Source organism: Lycium barbarum, chromosome 2, assembly GCF_019175385.1.
Source record: "Lycium barbarum isolate Lr01 chromosome 2, ASM1917538v2, whole genome shotgun sequence".
Taxonomy (NCBI): domain Eukaryota; kingdom Viridiplantae; phylum Streptophyta; class Magnoliopsida; order Solanales; family Solanaceae; genus Lycium; species Lycium barbarum.
Genome location: NC_083338.1, coordinates 4920268 through 4947919, shown reverse-complemented (window position 1 = coordinate 4947919; position 27652 = coordinate 4920268). Strand labels below are relative to the sequence as shown.

The window sequence follows — 27652 nt, the reverse complement described above, 5'->3', positions numbered from 1 at the left end:
CATTTTTAGAGTTCAATTCTGAATCTCTGATCAAGCATGAAGAGATCATATTCATCGCACACTCGGTATTCGTTTGGTGTCCCGATTAATATGAATTCTCGATAAAAGAAGAAACACTATTTGTCAGAATATTTTTCATTCTTCAAATTCGAACTTGAAAGCTCTAATTAAAGGTATAAAAATATAATATCACTTGCTCTAGTTTGCTATAACAAAATCTTAGAAGCATTGGATTCATTATTTTCTCTCCATTTCAATTATTGATTCAACGTGTCTTTTCTTCTTTATCTTCTGTCTCTTCCATATTTTCCATCATATGTTTGTTGTCGTCATATCTTTAGAGTCAATTATTTTACACTTACTATTTTTTTCAACACATTTATAATTTCTACTAATAAAACACTTCTCGATAGAGCAGCTTTTATTTTTCATAATGATGGTGTGTGTTGGTTTACGCACCTCGAGTGGGTTATAAATGTGTGTTAAAGACACTTGTCTCGCATTTACTTATCTGATGTAAATATCAAGTATAGATAAATTTCTACCCGCCAACAAAAATGAAGGTCGTTACTTGCAATTACTATAAATTATCAATACTAGAATAGTTCCTTTCGGGGACATCCAATAAAATTGGAACAATACAGAGAAGATTAAAAAAAAAAAAAATACTAGAATATAAACTTATCCTTTTCAAAGATGATATCTTCCCTTTTTTCCCAAGTTAATGGACCCAACTTTATCATCACAATTTCTTTTAGTTTATCACTTTGATTAGACAGGTTTTGCGCCAACTGTAAGCTAAATTAGGTTTGAAAGTGCAATTAAAGCAAGATTTGTACACCCCACTCAGATTGCATTATCAGAATTGACTAGTTTGCAATAACTTTATTCTCTAATTTCTCCAACTTAAACTGATACTAACTTGTTATACAAAGATTAGTCATTTCCCATAATTTGGTTATCTCAATTTTTGAATAGTCTATATATTGTTGTAAGTATAATAATGATTAGGATACTAAACTTGATTTATCAATAATTGATTAGCTGAGTCCAGCAAGTGGTTCAATAACTTTGTTTAAGAAGAAGCAAATTATGTGGTTGTAATTGATATAGAGAGGCTCCACAAATATGGGAAATAAGATAATGTACTATAAAGAGGGTGTAAACTACATTAGGTTGATAATGAGTACATAGGGTCGTTCATGTAGGGTCAGGAGAAGGGCCACACCCTAAGGAGTTGCAATGTAGGTAGTCTACCGTGATGCTAAAGTATCAGTGGCTGATTACACAGCTCGAACCCGTGATCTATAGGTCACACAGATACAACTTTATTGTTATTCAAGGTTCCCTCCAGACTCCATGAAAGAGAGCTGGCATTTCCTATGAGCCAGCATCAAATGATATATTTAAACCTGCTACACTTCTATACAACTGGAAAACATGGAACTATAAAAAAGGAAAGAGAGTTATTAATAAAAGGTCATAACGGTATCGGCAGACAGAAGCGGATTCAAGATTTGTCTTTTATGAGTTCTAAATTTTAGGACAGTTACCTCAAGTGCTAGTAATCTGGTTTTGAATTTAACTTTTGTACATATTTAGTGAATTTCTTAATGCATTTATAAGATCTGGATTTGAAGTTATCTTAAAGACTACATCCGCCTGTCAGCATGCCACCATCGCCTCCCTAAATCCGATGTTAAAATTATTTGGCAGCCGTTTCTTACCCAAATCTGCATTTCCTTTGTGCATCATGGCCACAAACTCATTATAATCGATCCGGCCATCCTGAAAGATTAGAAGATAACTAGTCAGTTCTACTAATTACAAAAGTATTAACTCATATATATATGATCCCGAAACACTAGGTTATGCTGGACCCCTGAACCCATCGTTTGATCTGCCACTTGCAATTTTAGTGTTGTGTGATGCATGAACACTCCAAAAGACTATCTAGTTTGTGTTTTTGGACAACTGCACATGTTTGATGAACTTTGACTACAATCTAGCATTCACTTTCATCAGCTGACCTCTCAACAGTAGTGTCCTCATTATGTCTAAATGTTTCTGTACATGAAATGTATATGCAGACACACACACACATATATAGTGACACTTTTCTCTGGGCCACCAAACTCTACAACTGATGAGACAACCCTATGGAGTATGCAGTTGCTGGTACCCTTGTCACATTCTATGCCTTCAAAAGATGCCGAAAAGATTTGTCAAAACAGAACTGCTCTCCAAAAGTATTTTTTCGAAAAACACTTTTAAAAGATAATCAGATTCTGGAAACTTTGTCCAAACAGACTATATGTCTATGCATAAATTATGCTAGTTAAAAACCTACACTGCTTAGCACAAAAAATAGCTTTCTTATTTTATGTAGCAGAAAAAATAGTCTTGAATATTTCTTTAGACTGGGGATTTTTCTTTAAAGAAATTCGGATTACAGGTTTGTGCACTCTTGTTGATATCAAAGTTATTAGCGAACACAAGTTTCACACATTGTTAAGCACATAAGAAGTATAGAAATGCTGATAAGCGACTTACATTGTCTTGATCAGCTTCTTGTATCATTTCTTCCAAGTGAACATCCTCAATGCCGAATTCCTCACAGGCCTTTTGGAGCTCATCAGATGTAATATATCCGCTTCCATCTTTGTCGAAATATGAGAAAGCTGCAAACAAATAATCTTCCTTCTCGATTTTGTTGGCGTGCAACATTGCAGCTACAAACTCCCCGTAGTCAATCGTTCCACTATTGTCAATATCCGCCTGCATTCCAGTAAATAAACTTGGAGGTAAATACAATGAACAACCTATAATGGAAATAGCCTACACACACTTAGTGGATTCTTATCACAAATTCTTAGAACTAGAAAGGAAATACATGTCTGTTACTTACAGCCTTCATCAAATCGTGTATCTCTGATTCATTAAGATTAGCTCCAAATTTCTTTAATCCTATCTTTAGCTCATTGAAAGTAATTTGGCCACTGTTATCTGTGTCAATCATTTTGAACATCTCTTTCAAGCCAGCGATTTCCTCTTCCGAAAGTCTCTCTGCAATAACCTGCATAAGAAAAATTCATTTTAATACACTTGGATAACTATAATAACAATTACAAGAAAAACAATAAGCAAATCTACTTCCAGTGCAAGTGTACAAAATCATAGAAACTATTGGAGTTTAAGGTTAACCTTACCCTGATAGCCATTTTCTTCAACTTGTTCATAGCAGAAAACTGCGTTAAGCGCGTAAATATTGCAGAATCAAGAGGCTTATCTGGGGCCACACCATCAATCTGCACCCAAGGATGACCTGCAAATGTAAATAGAACAATAGCAAAAAGAAACTTCAGAAAGTTCAATGCCAAAGCGTCACCCTTGTATTAATGGATCAAATCAAAGGGATAACTAATTGAACTTTGGAAAAAAGACTAATTTAGACTATCTAACTCAAAATATGTGGAATAAACTTGCATAGTGTAACCAACTTGAATAACAAACTACCCCATGTGGAGAGCGGTTTATCGTTCTTCCATCAGAGAATTATTTCTTTAGTATTACCGTCAAACCTCTCTATAATGGCGTCGTTTGTACCCAATATTTTTTGATTGTTATAGCGAAATGCTGTTATATATAATAGAACATAACATGAAAATTGGTTCCACAGAAAACTTGGCCATTAAATGTTATTATAGAGAATGACCGTTATAGAGAGGTTTGACTGTACTAACTATAGACCTGAAAGATGAGTAATACTACAAGGGCTCACAATTACCGGACAAACAGAACGAAGACTCTAAACTTTCATATTCTCCTGCTTGCTAAGCAAATTAATTGTCCTCCCAGTTACAGTTCGCCAGATTCTGAATACAAAGGTGAAGATAAATGATGACTCACATAAAACTTCATATGCTGTTAGTCGTTTTTTAGGGTCTCTGACAAGCATTCTCCTGACCAAGTCTTTCGCACCTTGAGAAATTTTAGGCCAAGGATCCAACTCGAAGTCAATATCACCGTGTAAAACTTCATCAAATATTTCCTGTTCACTTTCTGTCCAAATGCACCATAAGAAGAATGAGAAGTTCATTTTTGTACTTCATAGAACATAATGGCAAAACTACGAAAAATGTGGCTTTAAAATATCAACTTACCGCCCCAAAATGGAGGAACGCCACTTAGAAGAATGTAAATTATAACACCTGCACTCCAGATATCAGCCTCTGGACCATAACGCTTACGTAAAACTTCTGGAGCAACATAATAAGGGCTTCCAACAACATCATCGAATATTTGCCCTGTTGGTCATAGCTTAAAATTAATCATCTTCAACTTATTGAAACATTCAGTTTTGACGATCACATTACTCTAATCAAGCAATACTGTAGGCTAACTTTATTGAAATGTTCAGTTTTGATGGACCAAATCTATTACTCCCCGTCTCAATTTATGTGACGCTCTTTCCTTTTTAGTCAGTCCAAAACGCTTTTCTATATCTTTTAACAATTTAACTTCAAACTTCCCATACCCTTAATGAGATGATCTGTAGTCACATAAAATATCTATGGCTAATTTTAGACCACAAATTTTAAAAGTCTTTCTTTCTTTCTTAACTTTATGCCAAGTCAAACACCTTCATATAAATCGGGACAGAGAGAATATTTACTACTTTAGATGTAAACACGCCGTCCGTAAACATGCTAAAATTTCTAAAGTGGGGCAACTGGAAGTACGATGTAAGAGAAACCAAATATGTGTAGCAACAAAAGTAAAGAATATGAAGGGAAACAGACAGTGTACCTGGCTTGAAGAATATTGAAAGCCCGAAATCTATAGTCTTAAGAGGCGAATCCTCTTCCTCATTGACGAAGAGAAAATTTTCAGGCTTAAGGTCCCGATGCATCACTCCGAGAGAATGACAAGCTTCTACCACACCAACTATTGTTCTTGCAAGCTCAGCAGCTTGTCTCTCCGAGTAGTGACCCCGCTTAACAATCCGATCAAATAGCTCGCCTCCAGTACACAATTCCATCACAACATGAACCGCCACAGCATCTTCATAAGCCCCTTTGATTGAAATAACGTTTGGATGTCCCGACAAGTGATGCATGATCTGGATTTCTCTCCGTACATCTTCCACATCTTCATCTGTCAACAACTTCCTTTTTGCAATAGACTTACAAGCATACTTCTTTCCTGTTCCCTTTTCTATACAGAGGAATGTGGTACCGAATTGACCATGACCGAGTTTTTCACCTAGATCATAGTACTCCTTTAGATGACCGGTTTTGGTTTTCAAAACAGAATCAACTTGAAGTCCTGCACTAGCCATCCTCTTCACATTATGAGGCTTCCTCGGTTTTGCAGGCTCAGCTGGCTTTGCCTTTTCCTCGACTATTATCTTGATCATGTCTTCTGGTTTCACCACCCGAGCATCTTTCTTCTCATCCGTCAATATAATGATAACCTGCTCAGGTCCTTTTATATCTGATGGCTTACTTTCTATCTTCACCAGTTCAGGCGGATTATTCTGAACGGAATTAAGACCTTCAGTCTCTTTTTGAGTAGCAGATGCTTGGGAAGTGCTTTCCTTTTTCTCATACGCTATCAACTCTGGTGATCGCGACCACCAAGAGGAGCTGAAGAATCCATCCTTTGAGATCTTTGCATTAACACAATTATTCCCCATCTATCTCTACTCTCTTTCTCCACCTGTATCTGCAAATTAAATGCTATTCACACTTGAACTCAATATCAAAAACCAAACACAAGTTTAAGTACTTGAAGTAGTAAACCACGATGATGGCTTGTTCAAAAGTATGACCTACTCAAACAACAATTAAAAAAAATGAAAAAATTGATAAGTCAACATCAGTAACAGAGCTAGGATGTAAATGAACAAAGAAGCTATGGGGATTAAACATCTAATAATCTACATAAAAATAATTTTAACGTTTCAATGTAAATTTCTGGTGAAGGGGTTTCATGGTCAACATCAGCACATAATTCACACACTTCATAACTAAAATCTTTGGCCATGTAATAATTCAACTCCAGAAATTTGTAGGTACCAAATAAAAGTCAACATCAACACATACTTAAGAAAAAAACTTGACCATGTAAAGTTTCAACTTTAGAAATTTGTAGATACCAATTAAAAGTCAACATCAACACATACTCCACACACTTCAGAATAAAGTTCCAATTCCAGAAACTTAATAATTCCAAGTAACTACAAAACTTGAACAATTCAAAAGATTCCAGCTTTAACAAATACATGACTTTGAACCAGTTTTTCACCCAATCAAATCATCAATGAAGCAAATGATCCCCACTATAAAAAACAAGGGCGGACTTAGTGTACAAGTTATGAGTTCATCCGAACCCAGTAACTTTTGCTCATAAATAATCCACTAAGTACAAATAATAGATTTCGAGCCAGTAACTCATATAGGCAATGGTAGTATTTCGAACTCGAACCAGTAAAGTTCAAATCTTGGATCCACCCTCGATAAGAAAATGGGTTTTTAGCAAAACACAGATACATACCAACTAAAATGACATTCAGAATAACCAGCAATTAAAATTGGAGCAATTTCAGACAAAATAAAAATAAAATCAGCATGAATATAATTGCATCAGCCCAACTATAATGACTTAGTGTACCAAGTTATGATTTCATCTTATCCCAGTAACTTTGGCTCAGACTTTGTATATATGCTAAAAAAAATCCACGAAATAAGTACAAATAATATATTTCGGACATAGTAAATCAAAGGGGTTGTCATAGAATTTCAAACTCGAACCTATAAAGTTCAAATTTTGGACTTGCCTAAGAAAATGGTTTTTTTAACAAAACACAGATAGATGCTAACTAAAAATGACATTTAGAATAACCAGCAAACAATGTGGAACAATTTCAGACAAAAAATTTCAGCATGAATATACATGAATGCAGTTTTGTCTGCATAATTGCATCAGCCCAAAAAAGACTTCAACAAAATTAACTTTGGCTCAAACTATGTATATGTGTTAAAGATGCACTAAATAACTACAAACACAAGACTCCGAACACAGTAAGTAAAATTTTGAACTCAAACTCGAACTCATAAACTTCAAATCTTCGACCCAGCTCTAATACGAAGGACCCGTTTGGCCAAGAGAACTATTCACTATTTTTCCGGATTTTTTTTTCATTATTTGGATACCAGCCTAAAACCCTGTTTTCGTCTGTTCAAATAACCAAATATTCTTTGCAAAAACTATAGCCAAACACAACTCCGTCTTCAACTCCAACTTCAAAAAATTTGGTTTGTATCAAAAAAGACTTCAAACAACAAGAGTAATGCAGAACATACCATGAAATTCCTTCTGAGCTTAAAGATGAGATTTTGAGAACAACCCAATATGTAAAATAGAGTAATATAATGTATTTGAAGAATTCAATGAGAAAATTCACCAACCCATAATTGAGTAATAAACAAGAAAACTTCAGCAAACTCAGTCTCTCAAAGAAAAAAAAGAAAGAAAAAGAAGAAGAAGAAGAAAAACATTTCACTATCCTTTTTGTATATAAAAGCCACGTAAAAAAAAAAAAATTTATTTTTATTTTTATTGTCTTGTTGAATTATTTTGGTAAATTTAATGAGAGTTTATAGCAGGACAGAGATAACAAGGAGGGAAGAGTGGTAGTTATTTCAGTTAGACGCGTACATGTAATAATGCTAAATAAAATAAATGGAAACAATTTCATTCACCCCCCTTAGGTTTTTGATAATTGATAATATTCCCTCTAGTTTTTTTTTTAAAAAAAAAAAAAATTATAAGTTATATTGTGTTGGTTTTCAGAAAGCAATCACGAATTTTAATTTCACACTATTTTGTCGAAAATGTATTTGACTTATACGTATTAGAAGTCGATAATCACATGGAACGTCTCATTTATGGTTCTCGACCAGATGAACTTGCTTTAAGTCGTTAAGTGAAAATCATTCTTTGAAATTTCGGAAATTATACTATTGATATTTTAAATCATTTGAAATTAAATATGAAATGAAGTAGTATTAAATTGAACTATCGATAATGTTTCACCATCCAGTCATTTCGTGTAGCCACTTTTGGCATCTATTACACTCCTTCAGCCACGACTACCTAGTACGTCATTTTTCTTTTTAGCTTGCGTAAATCTAAATAAAACTTTCAATTGAATTAACAGAACCTACAATTAAAGTCAAACGTTTAAAGAGTACTTAAGTAAAATGAAAATAGTGTGCCACAACTTTGAATATTTTATATATGTGGGTCAATTGATTTTTTAGCATTTTATGAATTTATTTTTTAGTTTTTCTTTAATAATTTCTTTTTATTTTTACACATAAAAAGTCTGAAAATAATGTACGAGAAATATTTGTAGGGTCACTTCTTCTATTTGAATTGTAATGGACTGATGTTCACCAATTCCCTCGTATTTATGTGTTGAGTACATTATAATATATCCCAAAAGATAAATTGAGTTTACTTGGGTGTAGGAAATAGGTGCAATAGTTTTATGGGTCACAAGAAATGCAAATGTGCAAAAGAAATAAGTTTCCTCAACCCCTAATACATCTAAAAACTTTAGGTTGCTCAAAGACTAATCTTTAAAACTTGGAGGATGTACCTAAAATAATTTAAAAAGTCTTAGGGGTACAAGAAAATTATTCAAATAATTAAAGGATAGTAATTAAAAGTCTTCTATTGCTATTAGTTTTTTAAAAAGAACAAGAGAAAAATAGGATGACAAGTGGTAAGCCACTAAGAGATAGGCTTTTTGGATTATTTTGGTTGTTTTTTTTGTATTTAATTAATTTAATTTAATGCAATGAATTTGTTTGACTATTCTAAGCAAGTTGTTACCGGATGCCGGCCGTCGGCCTCCACCAGGGCTTCTCTCTTAAATGTATATTTAGGGATTTCAACTTTTCTAATAGCTTATAGTCGACATTAATGTATATTCAATGTATACAAGTAAATATTAATGATTATATAGTGAGTATACGTTAACTATGCACGTCATACTTGCTAAAATTTGTAAAAGAAGAAGAAAAATTAGAGTTATTTTTTTTTTATTTTTTATTTTTTACTTTTGTAGGGTTGATGTGAAGTATAATGATTCCTATTTTTTCACATTAAGATTGATTAGTTGGGGCAGAGCCAAGATATTCACTAAAGGGATTCAAAAATATGAAAAAGTAAACACACGTGAAGAAGTTAAAGAGGGTTCAACGTCTACTATATGTGCATAAAAAATAACTTTAACCATGTATAAATAGCTTAATTTCCGCCGAGGGAATAAACCCCTTAGCCCTTTCTCCCTCCTCCCCGTAGAGCTAGTAAAAGGAAAGTGTTCGATCGAATTTCATTTGTCAAAAAATTATATTGTGCAAATAAAATAAGAAATTAAAAAAATGATTACGTTTGAACTATTTAATTCCCTTGCCATAGAGAAATATTCTATGGCGATTTTCAAAAGTTGTTTTAAGTAGCAACTTCAAATCTCAACAAAAAAAAAAGAAGCTATGACTTTCTAGTATTTTCTTGAATCCTTTTATATAAATTCCTGGAACCTACTGATTATTAGAATTAAAATGAGATTAATAGTTAGTTAGTGACTTAACTTTCCTTAAACTTCAATCTTCATGTTTAAGAGATTGAAATTATATGATTAATATCCACCTTTTCTATGCTTCCATTATATATGACCAGCAAGTAATCTTCTTATTCTAATAGCTAGAGAAAAGGAAATATTTTTGCAAAATTAATTTAATTATTCGGTGATCATAATTAATTTCAAAATTAATTTTTCAACAAAATTTGTACCTTATTCCTCAAGAATTTGTTTCTCTGTTTTTTTCTTCTAATTTTTCTTTTAGTTTTTTTCCTTCTTATTTTCCATTAGGAAGCTCGATTAGTTTAATACCTTGATGAACTATTAAAAATAGTTGGGAATAAGAGTGATTGTCCAAATTCATGTTAATGTTTTTTCCCTTTACTTCACGCCACGTTGATCCAAAAATTATAGCAAAAGGGGAAGTAGGTAAATAATATTTGACCAAATTCGATTAACTAGAGTCTAGAGAGGACCATGTCAAAATTCTTGGATTATTGATCTATTCTACTAATTGAGTAAACAAGAAGCTAATTAATTATAGCTTCAAAGTGAAAAGAGAACTTGCTTCTTGATTCTAGACTTTTTTCTAACAAAAAATAAGCAGGGAAAGAGAGCAAACATGATGTGAAAAAGAAAGTGAAGAAGAAGTAAAAACCTAACAAAAAGATAAGTACGTGTGTTTAGATATATATTATAATTTGGTTTTTCATCCGTTGTATGTTTGATACCGTTGTGGAGCTCGACTAATTCGGAGTTGCGTCGGTTATAGAATAAAACATCCTCTCTCAAGTCTCGAATCTGAGACATTTGATTAAGAATGGAAGGATCAAATACTTACCACCTATCTAAACTAGTGGTGGTGAATAACTTCCTTCGCGTGGGAATACAAACTGAATCATGCAAACATTTTTGAAGTTTTTGGATCGTATTTGAGAATGAGTTAAATACCTGAAATAAGAGAGGACAGGTTTGAGAGTTTCGTTTGAATGTCATTGAACATTCTACGTCTATGTTGATTATCATTTTAGCTTGAGCCCCGCTCAAACACTCGACATGCAACATTCTACGTATGTGCTTACTACCATTTTAGCTCGAGCCCCCCTTAAAACTTTTCATGCAACAATCTACGTCTATGCTTACTATCATTTTAGTTTAAGTCCCGCTTAAATGCTCGACATGCAATTAGTTAGCTTAAAATACGTTCACGAAAGTTAACGATACTGCCTTGCTGTTATTAATGCACAAAAGTTGACCAAGAACAATGTGGAAAACATGTCTCATACATTTGGGTTGACCACACAAATTGGGGAGTACTATGAGTGCCCATCAAAATCAAGTTTAGTTATGCACCAATGCAACTTGGTAATCTTGTTGCCTTGTTGGTGAACTTCATGCAATTTGAAATAAACTTTGAAGATTATTTTTAATATTTTTTTATTTATTAGATTTGTGCATAATTTTAATTTTAAATTTGAGATATATGATAGTCTTTATTCAGTATTCTCACGCTAATTTCTATTTGTTTCAATGCAATACTCAAAGATATTTGCGCGTAGGTTTGCTTCAACTTGAGCAATGCAAGCTGTGTTATGACCCTTTATAATTTCATAAATGACAATTGATCATCTGTTACTTCATTTTGCAAACGGCACAAAAATTTATTCTTTTTTATTTTATAAATTGCATTCTCGACATGCCATATATAGACACTTGTAGTTCAGCTTTTTTCCGGACCTCGGCACAACAAGAGCTTAGTGCATCGAGTTGTCCTTTCGACATGTGATTTATAAGTTGCATTTATTAGAAATGTAATTAAGCTAGCATCATATCCCAAATCGTTTGTTACCTTAACTAATTTAAGACGCATATAAATCGTAGTTCACAAATTCGTTTTGCGTATTTTCATAAAAAATTATCCATTTTAAGAAGAACAAAATCGATTTCATACTAGTGTAGTTAAATCGATTTCATACTAGTGTAGTTGTACAAGAATCGATCCTAGACTCGCTACGTATCAAATAAACATATCGCTCGCCTAAATGTTGAGTCTTTCTAGAAAAAAAACTTCACCTCCAATCCGAAGATTGTGGGTTCAAGAAACCCAGGGAGCAAAAGGGAGCTAATGAGGAGAGGTGTAAAAAAAGATAATCCCTTCATCCCAGTTTATGTGATATAATTTGACTAGACACGGAATTTAAGAAAGAAAAGAATGACTTTTGAAACTTATGGTCTAAAACTGGTCATAAATATTTGTGTGACTGCAAATTATTTCATTAAGCATAAAATGGGAAGTTTCAAGTTAAAATATTTCTAAATATAAAAATGTATCATTCTTTTCTGGATAGACTAAATTGAGACAGAGGGAGTATAATTAATAATATTAATAATAAAACTCATTTTAGCTTATAAAAATGAAAACCATTTGTGTACCATGGTTTAAAAAAGGAGAGCCAATATACACACTAACATACATACCCACGGCTACTATATGAAACAATGTTCCAAACGAAAATGATTTTGAAGTACATTTACAAACAAAGACTTCTAACTTATGGAAATAATCTCTTGAATTCAAGATTCAATACTTTTTCTTGTTCAATTTCCACTAAGTCATCTAAGTTTCACAAATCCAAGAAAACTGAAAACACCAATTCAAAAAACAAGAATGAACCCCAGAATTTCACTTCACTCTTTAATGAGATTAGAGATATTTTAGGTACAGATAATGTAATGGTAAATGAAAACCCATATGAATCTACAAATTTAAAGGAAACCCAAGTTGTGGATTCATTAAATTGCACGCTAAGTGTTCGAGAAAATGCCAAGCAGAGTAAAGACTTGGAGATTTCATCAAACAACAACAGCAGCATAGCCAGTGTAATCCAACAAGTGGGGTTTGAGAAAGGTAGAGTGTACGCAGACGTTACCCTTACCTTGGGAGGCAGAGAGACTGTTTCCGATAATGTTCATGAAAACGCCAAGCAGAGTAAAGGGCTGTTGGATTCGCCATATAGCGACAACAACAACATACCGAGTGTAATCCCACAAGTGGAGTCTGTGGAAGGTAGAGTGTACACAGACCTTACCCCTGTCTTGGGAGGCAGAGAGACTGTTTCCGATAATGTTCATGCAAATGCTAAGAAGAGTACAGAGTTGGAAATGCGAAATTTACATGAAAATACTCAGATGGAAGCTTTGATGAAAAGTGATGTTAGTCCTATTGTTCATAAGATTACAGGGATATTGAGGAGTGAATGTGATGTGATTTCCATGGAAGAAAAGTTGGAAAGTGTGGGTTTTGAGTATAACGAGGAGGTCGTCGAGAAGGTTTTAAAGAGATGTTTCAAAGTTCCTCATTTAGCTTTGAGGTTCTTCAATTGGGTGAAATCAAGAAAAGGGTTTAGTCATACTACATCGACTTATAACACGATGATTTACATGGCTGCGGAAGCTAAGGAGTTTCGGTTGGTTGACGAATTGGTGGAAGAAATGGAGACGAGTTCTTGCCAGAAGAATCTTAAGACGTGGAGCATTTTGTTGTCGCATTATGGGAAAGCGAAGTTGATTGGCAAAGCGTTGTCGATGTTTGAACAGTTGAAGAAACTCGGTTATGAGCCTGATTTAAGGGCTTATAAGATTATGCTGAGTTCGCTTTGTAATGCTGGAAAAGCGGACATTGCTTTGGAGTACTTCAACGAGATGATCCACAAAGGCTTTATATTGGATGCAGCTATGGTTGGACAGTTGCTCAAATGCTTGGCTAACTCTGGAAATATTGCTGGGGTCCACAAAGTTGGCGACGACATGATAAGTTTTTCTAGTATTCCAGAAAACCACGTGTATGGCCTTATGCTGAAGAGTTTCTGCATTGCGGGGAGAATTACAGAAGCTTTGGAATTGATTCGTGATTTAAAGAATAAAAATATGAACCTCGACTCTGAAATTTTTACGACATTGGTGAAAGGACTGTGTCGGGCCGAGAGGATCGATGATGCATTGGAGATTGTTGAAATTGTGAAGAAAAGAAATGGGGCTGTTGAGAATCTTTATGCAGTCCTTATAAGTGCATATTTGAGGAGAAACGAAATTTCAAACGCGCTTAATCTATTCCAAAGCATGAAAGGTTCAGGAAATTTGCCCAACGTCTCGACTTATACTAATCTGATGCAGCACCTTTTCAGGTAGGGGTGTCAAATGGGCGGGTTGGGCTGAATTTGGGCGGTCAAAATAGGCTAAAAATCGGGCCATAACCCAACCTGCCAATTCTTACTAAGTTTTAATTTCTTGGTTTGTTCTTTTATAATCTTTTAATACCTAATAAAACATTTCCCCCTTTATGGCTATATATATATATATGACATATCAAATGAAAAATACTTTGATAAGATTTCTCATGGGTTAATTTGGGCCACATATCAGCCCAATGTTTTGATACACTGAAATGGGTTGGGCTATTAAATGGACGGGTCATGTTTTCATGGGCTAATTTTGTCACCCATATTTTCAGGGTTAATGAGTTTCAGCAAGCATTGAATCTCTATACTGAGATGACAGAGATGGGAGTCGAATTGGATACAGTTGCAGCAACTGCTGTAATTGCGGGTTATATCAGCCAAAACCGCATTTCTGAGGCGTGGGAAGTGTTCGAGAATATGAAGGATAAAGGAATTGTCTTTAGTCGGAAATCATACACCATATTTATCAACGAACTTTCCAAAGTGTCAAGAACGAACGATATTTTCAAGGTTCTAAATGAAATGAAGGCCTCTAAGATGGTTATTGGAAACGATATCTTCCAGGATGTTATTTCGTACCTGGAGAGAAAAGGAGATACGAAGAACATCAACAGGATCAAGCTTCTGCAGGGGGGTCATAAAGTTTACAATCAAGAAAACGAAACCCTTGAAGCGAGCAGTCAACAAGAACGAATTTTGGAGTTTAATTCAGAAAACCTAGAACAAGTGTCCTCAGCTTCAAAATTCTCTATTGAAAGTGATGTACATGAGATTTGCCAAATTTTTTTATCGTTAACTGATTGGTGCTTAATACAAGAAAAATTGGAGAAATGCGACATACGGTTCACCCCAGAAATTGTTGTGGAAGTTTTGCGTAACTTCAGGCTGCAAGGTCGTATGGCATTGCAATTTTTCTCTTGGGTTGAGAAGCAAACTAACTATCGACATACAACGGAATCCTACAATATGGCTATTAAAATAGCAGGACAGGGTAAGGACTTCACTCAGATGAGAAATCTTTTTTCTGATATGAGGAGAAACGGTTGCTTAGTAACAGCTCATACCTGGACAATCATGATAATGCAGTATGGCAAAACAGGACTAACAGATATCGCTGTTCGTACTTTTAAAGAAATGAAAGATCGCGGTTGTAAACCCACAGAAAGTACGTACAAAGCTTTGATCACATCTCTTTGTCAGAAAAAAGGTAGGAGAATTGATGAATCAGTAAAAATATTCCAGGAGATGATTCAAGCTGGATACAGTCCCGATAAAGAACTAATAGAAGCTTATCTTGGTTGTTTATGTGAACTTGGTAAATTAAGGGATGCCAGAAGCTGTGCTGAATCTTTACAAAAACTCGGTTTCAGTACCCCTTTAACTTATTCGTTGTACATTAGACCACTTTGTCGAGCAGGGAGGCTCGAAGAGGCTTTAGCACTGATTAACGAAGTTGATGACGAGCAAAATATCTTGAATCAGTATGTATATGGAAGTTTAGTTCACGCACTACTACAAAAAGGGCAGTTAGAAGAGGCATTGGCAAGAATCGAATCTATGAAGCAGGTCGGGGTTCATCCAACACCTCATGTATATACTTCCTTGATGGGCTACTTTTTCAGGGCGAAACAGGTTGGAAAGGCTCTTGAAATTTTCGTGGAAATGAAAGATTCGGGCTGCGAACCAACGATCGTAACCTATTCAGCTTTAATACGAGGGTACATGAACGTGGGAAAAGTTTCCGAGGCTCGGGATGTGTTTCATCTGATGAAAAAGAATGGACCATATCCTGATTTCAAGGCATACTCCATGTTCATCTCTTGTCTATGTAGAATTGGTAATTCTGAAGAAGCACTTCAACTTTTATCTGAAATGTTGGACATTGGGATTGTTCCTAGTACTGTTAATTATAGAACTGTCTTCTATGGACTCAATAGAGAAGGAAAACAAGATTTAGCAAAGACTGTATTGCATATGAAGTTAGATGTGAAAAGGAGAAGAAAGTTTCTAACTTGATATTTTTTGTTCATAATTGTATTATGATCCAGCTCATTTAGCTGTCCCTTTTTTTTTTTTTTTCCGTTTCTTGCAAGATCACACAAAATAGGGCAAATTACTTAGAAGGAAGTAAAGCCAACCATATGTGTGAGTACTTTGAAAAATGCTGTGGAGTTTATAGCCATGCGCAAAATTGAGTTTAAACCTCCAAATGATGCATTTACACCATTAAAAGATATCTTTAGATGATGTGACTTTTGAGTTGTGGACATTTTAGGTCCTTGATCACACATAAATTCATACTAATGCTAATTGAAAAATAAAAATTTGGCACATGTGTTTGAATATGTTCATCATTTGAAATAGTTGAGCAAGGGCAGAGCTACAATAAAAATTTGGCACATGTGTTTGAGTATGTTCAACATTTGAAATAGTTGAGCAAGGGCAGAGCTACAATAAAAATTTGGCACATGTGTTTGAGTATGTTCAACATTTGAAATAGTTGAGCAAGGGCAGAGCTACAATAAAAATTTGGCACATGTGTTTGAGTATGTTCAACATTTGAAATAGTTGAGCAAGGGCAGAGCTACCTTATCTAAGGGGTAGTCAATTGATGCCTTTTTGCCGGAAAATTACATTGTGTAAGTTGATCAATTCATTTACGTATATATATTAAATCCCCTTGACTCCATCGTGTGTTTATGTTTTTATATTTGAATAGCCTTAATGAAAATCCTAGCTCTGTCATTGTTATTGAGTGCTTCAAAATAAAGAAACAAAGCCAAGATTTCACCACCAAACTTGGTAGCCTAATAGTATGAACCTAGAAGCTTGCTAAGCGCAAATTGTGGGTTCGTAATCCCTATTCCTCACTTGAAGAACATGGCAGTTCATAAAAGCAAAATCAAGCAATTAATGATGGTTCAAATTGAGATCATGTGAATGGCAACTGGCAAGGAGTTGAAAACAAATAAACTCCCAAACACACACACACATCAATTTGGATTGCTGGAGGTATATCATTTATGTACTTTCATACGCATTCTCAAAATAGTGACACTATGAACAACTGTTAAAATACAAGAGAACAGTGTTACTGAGTTGTCTTAATAAGGTGCAATTTCATGATATTCTTGGAAGAAAACTAATAGAAGCCAGCTTATAAGTCATTAAAAATGGAGTTGCTATAGTTCCAAGTCAACTTTCAGTAATTTAAATGTAACATTTCAAATCGCTGCTCTCGACATATTCTTATTCTGTTTTCATTTCATATAAATAGTAACTGTGAAAAATCCACCAGGATCATCCATCAATGACTCAGAGAGATCAGGTATTCACACTGCTATCGTCGCTCTTGGCTATTATTTTGTCAACATTCAATAGTGTACATTTTTGGGGTTGTGTTGGAAAGAATGGTAGGCGACTAGATCAACCGGAACAAGTGAGAACCCAACTTCATCAGATCAACTTATTGTCGTCTTTTTCACCTTACTCATGCTCCGGGTTCGTCTGATTGAGTCTAGTTGCATCTCACTCCCAAACCACAGCTTCATGCTTCTACAAAAGTCCAAGCAAATACAACAGATGCACAGGTAAATCCCAAAAGCATTTGAACCAACAAATATGTATCAAAAAAGAAGGGGGGAGACTGGTGCACGAAGCATCCCGTGTTAACACAGGGTCAGGGGAAGGGCCGCACCCAAAGGGGGTGTGATGTAGGCAGCCTACCATGAAGCAAATATCAATGGCTGATTCCACGGCTCGAACCCGTAATTATAGGTCACTCAGAGATAACTGTACCATTGCTCCATTGGCTGCCCTTCTTGGATGGATGTTCATGTTTAAACAAGTATAATCAAGGATGAAAGTATAAGTACTTGTGCAACAATTGAAAGGTTCCATACCCATTGCACTAGAGCTTCTTCACAATCTCTTCATTTGCACGCTTGTAGTAAGTCATCTTACGGATTGCAGCCAAAGCTTCTTCATACTTTCTACTTTGTAAGGCGTCTGCAAAAGAGATGGATGATTGTTCGAACTTTGCTTGTATCTGCAAAGAAATGAAGTAGAGCGCACACAGATAGAATTAGCAAAGCCAAGTCCATTCCAGATTGCATAGACAAAAGGAATAAAAAGCCAGCCATCAGCAATTGGCTTTGTTAAGAATTACGACAACTGCAAGGCTACGCATACGCCATAAATACAAAAAAATAAAACTGTTCAATTAGTTCCTTCTTATTATGTTAGTACATTTGAAACTAGCAGAAGCCTTTGCAGTAGTTCATTTCACACAATAAAAGTCAGATGGCTTTACATCAAAATAATTACAGAATTAATACACCATGATATCAAGGTAATGTCAATCAGCACCAACTGCTTGATAACTCTGTGGAGGCATCCGATAAAAAACTATTACCCACCAGAATTTGCCCACTCAGCCGACGGCCGACGCTTAGATTGCAACCCAGCGCAAAAACAACAAAACAAACCAAAAAAAAAAGGAGGAGAAAGGAAAGGAGAAAACATGAAAATAATTTCTCTAACAGCTAGTAAAACAGTTAGATATTCTGCACAAAATTCAAAGAAGATTGTTGAAGTCCTTTTGTACCTGCCCCTGGATTTGTTTTAGTGCTTGCGAGTCAGCAGCCTCTTCAACAGTTTCCCTGAGTTCCATCATCTGCAGTTAAAATTTGATGACTACTAGTCAGAAAAGAAGAGTTTAAGCTGGCCCGGGCACCACGGTTATCAAAGCAAAAACAAAAAAAGAGTTTAGGCAAGCTGTGGAGGAGGAGCTAAGATCACACCTTCATGAAGATCAAACAAAATAATATGAGTGCATGATATGGCTTGATTAAAAAGATAATCAAGTTCCATCATTCACATTTGCTTCGGAAGTGTAGCAATTTTCACTGCATCACAAATGCAAGAAACTGCTACGGGAAGCTTCTGGACAAGAATTCATTTGAGTTGTCAGAGAAGGAAAATTGAAGAAAATGAAGAGTGTCTGCCTGAAGGATTTGAGGAAAGAACAAAAGGAAAAGGATTAATCATAAGAGGATGGCACCTCAAGCGCTAATTCTTGATCATGAAGCTGTGGGATCTTTCGTTACTCATTGTGGGTGGAATTCGCTGCTGGAAGGAATATCAGCAGGGCTGTCAATGGTGACATGGCCTCAGTTCGCTGAGAAATTTTCTAATGAAAAGTTGGCAATTGAGGTTGGAGTTGGTTCAGTGCAGTGGCAGGCAACAACTTGTGACGGAGTGAAAAAGAGAAGAAATAGCTAAAGCAATAAAGAGAGTAATGGTGGGTGAAGAAGCAGAGGGAATCAGAAACAGAGCTAAAGAGTACAAGGATATGGCTCAGAAGGCAGTTGAGGAGGAAGGATCATCTTACACTGGTTTGACTAACTTGCTGCAAGATATAAGTACGTACAGTTCGACAAGTGAATATCAGATATAAATGGCAATGCTAATGTTGTTAAACCCCAACAAAGGAAGACCTCCAAATCTTAGATAGCGTAATAAACTCATACCAAAACTTTACCGTTAAGGGGGAGTGACAAAAAACGTGTAAGCAATTGGTTGAATATAGGGTCAAAATCATTTTTCACATTGTATTGAATGCCAATTTCTATCTTATACAAAAAAGCCAACATGTCCAAGAAACAATCAACAGCAGCACTTATCAATAAGTAATTCCAAAAATAACAATTTAACAAATTTTACCTCAGTCAGCAACTCTATATCGTCAATCTTTTCCTCTTCATCCACGTGCACACCTTCCAACTTCAACTGGAAGCCAGGACAAAACGTTAAGAACAAAAACACATATGTCAGAAGATGATATATGCTTATAAAACATTAGCCTTTATACAATCTTCTTGTGCTTATAGTTTGTTAAGCATGTTTCCGCCAAAAAATTAAAAATAAAATAAAAAAGGAAGAAACAAATAAAAGGAGGCAGTACAAAAGTTATCTTCTGTCAAATGTCTCTTGCACATATATATCATCACATACATACAGAAAATATGTTCTGAACAAGTGACAATCACCAATGGGAAATGAAACTACAATAGCAATAAGTACATATTAAATAATGGTAACCTACAATGTATATTGCCCTTGATAATGGGTCAGTTAGTGTGCGATAGGCATCGATTACACGAGCAGACTGTTCAGCAGCATAATCCCTTTCTTTCTAGCAGAAACAGCAAAAAAGCCACAGGAAAAAAATATCAAAATCTTGGCAGAAAGGGACCCACAAGGGAGCCTGGAAAATGAAATTTCCATATATATATATATATATATATGCACAATGTACAATTCTATTAACCTGAGATTTTGTATGAACCAAGTCTGGATGTAGCTTCCTCTGCCAGTCTTTGTACTTGCGCTCGAGATTCTCCCCCTCAATTCCATACTTTTTCTCCCTGTAAGAATGCAGAGAATCTTTAGCATCTCAATGTTACCAGCCATGGAAATAAAAGAAAGAAACTTCAACACCTATAGATAAAGTTGAAAAAGAAATTAATAGGAAACGTGTCTCGCACTCCTTTTTCAACCTTGGGTATTCAGAACTGTAGCAGCTCCACTCCCCTTTGATATTATAAATACAACTACAGCCATTGCTGAACAACCACCAAGGATAAAACTCTTTTTTCTTCTCTATATCATGTTTATATTTAGTACTTTTCCGGTATACCAAACTAAAAGCTGCTTCTTGTAAATTGATCAGAAACCAAGAGTCAGTACGTCAAAAACTCTAACGGTTTCATGTTGGAGATTACAAATATGAATACAGTCATAGTTTTACAGTCATAAAAAGGAACCTCTACCCTCTCTCCTAAATGCTCTAAATTCACTAAAAATGAAAGAAAAAAAAAAAAAAAAAAAAAAAAAGAGAAGTTAAGAACTGCCATTAATATATTTACACACACACATTTCGCGACCTGATGTTACAGATCCTCTCAGCACGCCAAAAATCTGTTAACCATTTAAATAAGTCATATCTGATACTTATCCCTACATTTATTTGTTACAAAGTTGAGAAAAACACCACCAAGTATCATGTATTATATACTGTGCCAGGAACTCTACAACTTCCAAGTCAAGGACGTAACAGTAGAAGCTACTGGTTCGGATTTGATTCAAATCCTCTATATGTGTTAATAATTCTACTAACAATGTAAGAACATCAAATTTCGAACGTAGTAACTCAAATAATCAATGGGTTCATCGCAGAGTCAGAGCCATGATTTCAATTTTATGTGTTCTTGATTTTAGAACGACGATTTCAAGTGCTAATAACCACGTTCTAAATTCAATATATATACAAATTTAATCAATTTCTTACTCCCAAACCCATAAAGTTCAAATCTTTAATTCTACATTACTCCAAATACTAAAAACAAAAGAGACTTAAAATATAGCCAAAACAAACTACAGCCATAATACCACCATTTACAAAAGCTAACAACTAAAATAATTCCACTACATATGCACAAATATCAAATTTCAAACTCAGTAACTCAAATAAGCAGTGGGGTCCAGTGGTACCCCACCCCAAACCATAAAGTTCAAATCTTGAATTCGCCTTTCCTCCGAATACTAAATACTCCCTCTGTTTCAATATATGTGAACCGATTTGACTGGACACGGAGTTTAAAGAAAGAAGAGAAGACTTTATGAGTTCTTGATTTTAGAACGACGATTTCAAGTGCTAATAACTGAGTTCCAAATTTTATATACATACATAAATTTCTTAATCTTAAAGGTATAAAGTTCAAATCTTTGACTCCCCTTTGCTCCAAATACTAAAAAGAAAAAAGACTTACAATATATACCCAATACAAACTACACCTATAATACCACAATTTATAAAAAGCTAGCAGATTATAATAATACCATCATTTATAAAAGCTAAGAACTTACAATCCAAATATTTGGAAATAATCAACAGATTGATCAACAGGTTGTACACACCCACAAGCAGTACAAACAAGAAAGGGTGTTGTATTTGATGAAACAAAATTACAATTCCAACAATAAATCTTTTTAGCAGCTTCAGAACAAAAAAGTGTTCTTTGAGAAAACCCCAAATTGTTTTCAAGAAAATTAAGCCTTTGGGGTTGTAAAAAATGAGGAAATTGTGGCTCTACTTGTGGAGAAACTGATGAATAAACATGGAAATCTAATTGGGTTTTAGAAGAAATTGTTATTTCCCTTTTTAGTAATAGTTTTTGTGATAAAAATGGTGTTAAAATTTTCAGCTTTTTCATCAACATTTTAATGAGGTTTTGGAGAAACTTGATGAAGTGTGGAAATTTCTTTAATCTTCAACTATATATTTGAGTGTAGGTTCAAAAAAAAAAATAGTCCTTTGTCTTCTTTTTTTCCAATTGGGGTCCGGTATCTATAATGGGGCCCAACTAATCCAACTTCGTGCCAGTAGTACCATATTAGGGGGCAAAGCACTCCCTAATAAGGATGACTTCGTACCCGAGGTGACTCGAACTCGAGACCTCTTGATTAAAGATAAAATAGTACCAGCCATTACACTGTAACCCTTGTTAGTAAAATAGTCCTTTATCACTAAAAAGTTTTGGTCCCCTTAAGTTTATCAAAATTGAGCACTTTTGATCTTCCTTAGATATTATCAAACTCTAATTATTAAATTTAATAAAAATTATACAAAAAGAATTTAATATGTTAAGGGTTATTTTTTATTCAATAAATGGAACAAAGATATTTTTGAGACATTTTACCAAACTTTAATGATTAAAGGAAGTAAGTATTACATGACCAAATTTGGAGAGGCTTATGTAATTATCTCTTTTAGTTTTTGGTTATAATGATTTTGTGGGAAAATCAATTTAATTTAAGTGACTTTGCAGGGGGAGAAATAGATTTTTGGAAGAAAGAATTTATAAGCTAAATGACTTTATTGATAAAAAATTTAATTAAATGACTTTACTAGATAACTCAACATACTTGAGTAACCTTTTGAGAAATTGATTTAATTTTCATTGACCTTGTTTCATTCTCTGCAAATTTCTGATTTACCTTTGAAAATAATTATTTTTCGTAGTTCTAACTAGCAGACACGCACTCACTTTGTGTCTATTAGTTTATTTTTGTCTATTAAGGTAGTTGTCTATATTATACGGTTTTTCTTCGAACCCTCTAATGCATGATGTTTTATGCTCTGGGTTGCTCTTTAAATTTTTGGGAAAATTACAGTCAAATATCATTCGGTCATCTAATTTACAATATATGTACATAGTATATAAGTAATGTATAGCTTATACTAAATACATATACTATACATGCCTATACATTTAATATACATATGCACACAACATATACAATCGAAGTGTATAGATAGTGTATACTTTGACCATATTTGATAAACCAGTTGACCGAATGATACATTTACTAAGTTTCCCATTTTTTTTTATTTTTTTTTTTACTTTTCTTTTCATCAGCTCTACTCTACGGTCGTAAAATGTTAATGAGATTTAGTTTACAACAAAGGTCAATTGGAGTTCTGATATCAATTATAATCTTTGATCCTTGTCTTTAATCTTGATTGGAAAAAAAACTACTGCACTGAAATTGCATGTAACACCTCGTGCCTTAAACTAAGCTATGTTCATGATTCGGGGACTTAGAAAACAAGACAAGAAGTGTTGAAATTGGAAATTTGCCTGGAATGGTAAAAGTACGTTTACGTCAAAATGTATGGGCCGTACTTCGTGGACTATCTCACAAGGGAAAATCAGAAGTGACTGAAATTTGACATTTCATGTACGGGCAAGTTATATGGGTCGTACTTTTTAAGGCGTACAATTTATACGAGCCGTACTTTTCATCACATACCTGACAGACTAAAAATCGTAGCTTCTGTAAATTGACACATGAGGTACGCCCATAATGTACGGGACATACAATAATGTACGGGGCCGTACATTGTGCCCGTACTTCTTAATATAAATACGAGACTTGAGTTCTTTTTCTTATTTTTCATATTCCCAAGCCCTAGCACGAAGTTCTTCTCCCCCAACCATTAGAATACGTTAAGGTAAGTCTATTCTAAGCATCTCGAGTGAATTCCAACATATATTCTTCAGTATTAAATAGGAATTCATTGTTCTAAACCTAGGGTTTTCATAAAAACCCATCACAAGGATTCAAGATTAAGGCTTTTGGACTTCGTCTCAAAGTTCAGACTTTTATATGAGTTTTAGAGCGTTACAGGTATGTAGAGCTTCTATCTACGTGTGGGAACATCATTGTTCTTCCCCACGCCACGTTCTTCCATATGATTATACGAATTTCACCAAAATTAGGGTTTCCAGCCATGTTCATGATAACCCTAAGTAATGTACCATGATATACCATGTCGTAGTAATAATTCGTTATTGTGTTCTTAATAGTCCATTTTGGTTATTGAGAATCTGACCGTTATCCATGAAAACTCATACTTTGCATTCCATGGGTTTTTAAATGCAAGATATGAACTTTTAAGTTTATTTCATGAACTTCTACATGTTTCCATATTTTCATACAAGTTATACTATATATCTATCTTCAGGTTATAATACGATCAAGAATCATGTTTATAATCATACTTATATAATTCGTAGGCTACTAAGCCAATTATATTCATGTTCATGTTTTTGGAGTTGCACAAATTATCGAGAAGGCTCAGACAGCCTGAAACTATGTATGCCAGCGTAGGATAAGGATCGCTTCGCCCAGTTAGGACGATTCCTTCATGTTTACCCATTGCGGGTTATTGGATCCATTCATGTTCATGTTCATGTCTTGTACTCCGGCAAGGTACAGGATGGCTTAGCTGGTCGGGCAGAGATCAGCCGCCACATACCTAGGTTACATGTCAGTTATACTAAGGCTCTCCCACTTAAAATGTTTTACTCATGTTGCATTGATAATACTCATATTCATGTTCAGCTTACATATACAGTTTCAGTTCTATTATTTCATGTGCCATGCTTATTTCATTCAGTTTCTTTACATACCAGTACAATTCGGATGTACTGACGTCCCCTTTTATTTGGCCGGGGGCCTGCATTTCACGATGCAGATTTACAGGACGACGGATCAGCTCGTTAAGACCTTGCACGTATCAGCTATTGGTAAGCTCCATCTCATTCGAGGTTTTATCTTTATTTATTTCATGTCAGTTATGCAGTTAAGGTATGTCGGGGGCCTTGTCCCGGTAAACAATTTAGCAATTAGACTCATGTTAGAGGTTTCATAGACTAGACTAGTTCAATTATGTCATGCCAGATGTTCAGAGTCGTATAGCCAGTATTAGCTCAGTATTTATTATATATTTTCACAGTATTTATTATATATTTTCAGACTTATGATTATTTGATCTCATGTTTTACTGTCACCACGCATGTTGGTATTACATTCCGCATCAGTACATGCCCTATGTTGATTAAGCAAGCCATGTGGTTCGCTCAGTCACGTGCACCAAGGCACCGAGTGTCGTGTTACATCTAGGCCATGGTTTGGGGCGTAACATTGTGTTACATCTCGGAGATTCGGACTGTTGCATTGTGAGTAGAACAACGCGAGCCTTAGGTTACCATGAAGTTCTTATGAGACTAAGGAAAGCATTTGATAACTTTAAGCGCGTACCATAAGATCTTGAAGTCATATGAATCAGTGAGACTAAGTTCGTCAAAGAAAGTGAAACGCAAGTTATGTTTGGGAAGGTTTCGCATTTAGTGAGCTATAATTATTTAGTAATATCTTGAGGAGGAGTTATAGGTCTTCTTAGATGGTTAATGAAGTGTTATATAAGTGTCAATAAGGTTCCATAAGGATTGGAGGTTGAATGAATCGATGAGAGAAAGTTCCGAAAATTTTGAGTTGTACGGCCACTTATACGGACCGTATAAATTTATACGGCCCGTATAATGGTCCGTATAACCCTTCCAGAGAAGGGTAATTCCATGGTGCGATTATACGGTCCATTTATACGGACCGTATAAATGGACCGGGCCATTTTTTTTTATATGGATGACCCTTGTTCATTTATTTCATTTCCAACATTTCCCTGTCTTGAAAGCTCTAGAACCTTCCTCCAAGCATATCCACACAAACCCAACAGAGATCATAGATCAAATAGCAAGAATCAAGGGATCCAAGTGTTGGAAGGCTCACTAGGGTTTGTAGAACTCAAGATTTTCTTTGGTGTTGAAGTTGGGGTTTCACTCGAGTGAATGATTTGATTCAAAGCTTGCTCTTGTGTGATTAAGGTGAGTTTTTATACTTGTTTCCATGTTATTAAGAATGTCTAGTTGTTGAATAATTTGATTGAGGGAAAGAAAGTAAAAGAGGAAGTTCAAAGGTGGGTTTGATGATGTTATGAGTAATAAATTGACTTGAGTTGCAATTGTTGGAGTACTTTGGGTATAATCTTTCTATGAATGGTAGTAATGATGATGAGGAAGTGTGGTATACGAGTGTATATAGAGTTGTATTGAAATTGTCGTTGTGTGTTGGTTATGAAAAGGAGTTTTGGACATGTAATGAAGTCTCTTAATTGCGAAATTGATGATAATGTCATTGTTGATTGGGAGTTGTTTTATGATATAATGAAAGTCGATAAAACAGGGGAAATGCTGCCCAATTTTCGCTAGCTCATGAATTATTCTAGTTTGAACTTAAGAGTGTCTTTAAGACTTAACCTTAGTATGATCCTTTTAAATGTAGATCTTGTGAACGTAGAAGGAGAACGTTAAACGATTAAGGAGACGTTAAGGTATGTTAAGGCTATTCCTTCTTCATTTTGGCATGATCCTATGTTATGAGCCAACAAGTGATTAACTGAGCTTCCATATTACTCTACTCTTAGAAGCACTAGGAGTATTTCAGTCTTTGATGTCCCTATACCCCGTATGATTGTTCCTTCTGTTCATGGGTCTTGAGATAACTTATGTTGATGATGTTAGCTCAAAAGTTGTCCATCGGAGGTAATATGACCTTATGTCACTCTGAGAGTTCTATGTATACATTTCAGTTATGCATTGCATTCATATACATATGCATATTGACCCATGACTGGAAGGCGTTATATACGCGTATATTATATGTACATGAGGTATGGGAAAATGGATAGGCGTTATATACGCATTACCACCTGATCAGCTGGTGCACCTTGATGATGATATATGGATCGGGCCGTACGTTCCTCGGCATTATTAGATGATATATGGATCAGGTCGTACGTTCCTCGGCATTATTATATGATATATGGATCGGGTCGTACGTTCCTCGGCACTATTATATGGGATATGGGTCGGGCTAAACGTTCCTCAGCACTATGACCTATATTTATATACATGAGCATGATTATCATTGAGAGCATGCAGATTGTGCGCCCACAGAGGCATTGTCAGTTATACAGATACTTGTTCATACAAATCTATGCAGGCAGTCAGTTTAGCTTTGAGTTCCAGATTCCGTTCATGATTCTTATGCCTTACATACTCAGTATATTGTCCGTACTGACTCCTCTATTACTTGGGGGACTGCGTTCATGCCGCAGGCACAGGTAGACAGACAGGCGGTCCCGCTCAGTAGGACCTTTACTCAGCAGTAGTTGGTGCGCTCCATTTTATCCGAAGCTGCAGTCTATTTTGGTATGCCATTCTTTTGGAGATGTATATTCATATAGGTATGACGGGGCCCTGTCCCGTCCTTTCTACAGTTTTCTATTCCA

At 35.1% G+C, this 27652-nt stretch overlaps 3 protein-coding genes across 3 annotated transcripts; 1 reads left to right on the top strand and 2 right to left on the bottom strand.

Moving 5' to 3' along the window:
- Positions 1 to 1308: 1308 nt before the first annotated feature.
- Positions 1309 to 7826, bottom strand: LOC132625947 (calcium-dependent protein kinase 26-like). Its single transcript, XM_060340619.1, has 8 exons — positions 7368 to 7826; positions 4810 to 5727; positions 4164 to 4307; positions 3910 to 4062; positions 3210 to 3325; positions 2909 to 3076; positions 2554 to 2778; positions 1309 to 1788 (listed from the first exon to the last, which is right to left on the bottom strand). The coding sequence occupies exons 2-8, from the start codon at positions 5696 to 5698 to the stop codon at positions 1666 to 1668; spliced, it is 1818 nt and encodes a 605-aa protein (XP_060196602.1). The 5' UTR covers positions 5699 to 5727; positions 7368 to 7826; the 3' UTR covers positions 1309 to 1665.
- A 4267-nt stretch (positions 7827 to 12093) lies between these two features.
- On the top strand, positions 12094 to 15943 carry LOC132625946 (putative pentatricopeptide repeat-containing protein At5g06400, mitochondrial). The gene is made up of 2 exons (XM_060340618.1): positions 12094 to 13839; positions 14166 to 15943. Exons 1-2 carry the CDS (start codon positions 12155 to 12157, stop codon positions 15907 to 15909), a joined length of 3429 nt encoding a protein of 1142 aa, XP_060196601.1. The 5' UTR covers positions 12094 to 12154; the 3' UTR covers positions 15910 to 15943.
- A 1049-nt stretch (positions 15944 to 16992) lies between these two features.
- LOC132625945 (iron-sulfur cluster co-chaperone protein HscB homolog) lies at positions 16993 to 22229 on the bottom strand. Its single transcript, XM_060340617.1, has 7 exons — positions 21823 to 22229; positions 20225 to 20321; positions 20000 to 20089; positions 19618 to 19683; positions 18500 to 18568; positions 17796 to 17941; positions 16993 to 17448 (listed from the first exon to the last, which is right to left on the bottom strand). The coding sequence occupies exons 1-6, from the start codon at positions 22173 to 22175 to the stop codon at positions 17804 to 17806; spliced, it is 813 nt and encodes a 270-aa protein (XP_060196600.1). The 5' UTR covers positions 22176 to 22229; the 3' UTR covers positions 16993 to 17448; positions 17796 to 17803.
- Positions 22230 to 27652: the final 5423 nt, after the last annotated feature.

Excerpts from the sequence above, each read along its gene's own strand:
- LOC132625946 (XM_060340618.1), top strand. The coding sequence starts at position 12,155 with ATGTTCCAAACGAAAATGATTTTGAAGTACATTTACAAACAAAGACTT. Across the intron at positions 13,840-14,165 it reads CTGATGCAGCACCTTTTCAG|GGTTAATGAGTTTCAGCAAG; the intron begins GTAGGGGTGTCA and ends CCATATTTTCAG.
- LOC132625945 (XM_060340617.1), bottom strand. The coding sequence starts at position 22,175 with ATGTTGATGAAAAAGCTGAAAATTTTAACACCATTTTTATCACAAAAA. Across the intron at positions 20,090-20,224 it reads TGGTTCATACAAAATCTCAG|AAAGAAAGGGATTATGCTGC; the intron begins GTTAATAGAATT and ends TGTTTCTGCTAG. Across the intron at positions 19,684-19,999 it reads TATCAAGGGCAATATACATT|TTGAAGTTGGAAGGTGTGCA; the intron begins GTAGGTTACCAT and ends CCTGGCTTCCAG.
- LOC132625947 (XM_060340619.1), bottom strand. The coding sequence starts at position 5,698 with ATGGGGAATAATTGTGTTAATGCAAAGATCTCAAAGGATGGATTCTTC. Across the intron at positions 4,308-4,809 it reads TTCAATATTCTTCAAGCCAG|GGCAAATATTCGATGATGTT; the intron begins GTACACTGTCTG and ends TATGACCAACAG. Across the intron at positions 4,063-4,163 it reads CGTTCCTCCATTTTGGGGCG|AAAGTGAACAGGAAATATTT; the intron begins GTAAGTTGATAT and ends GCATTTGGACAG.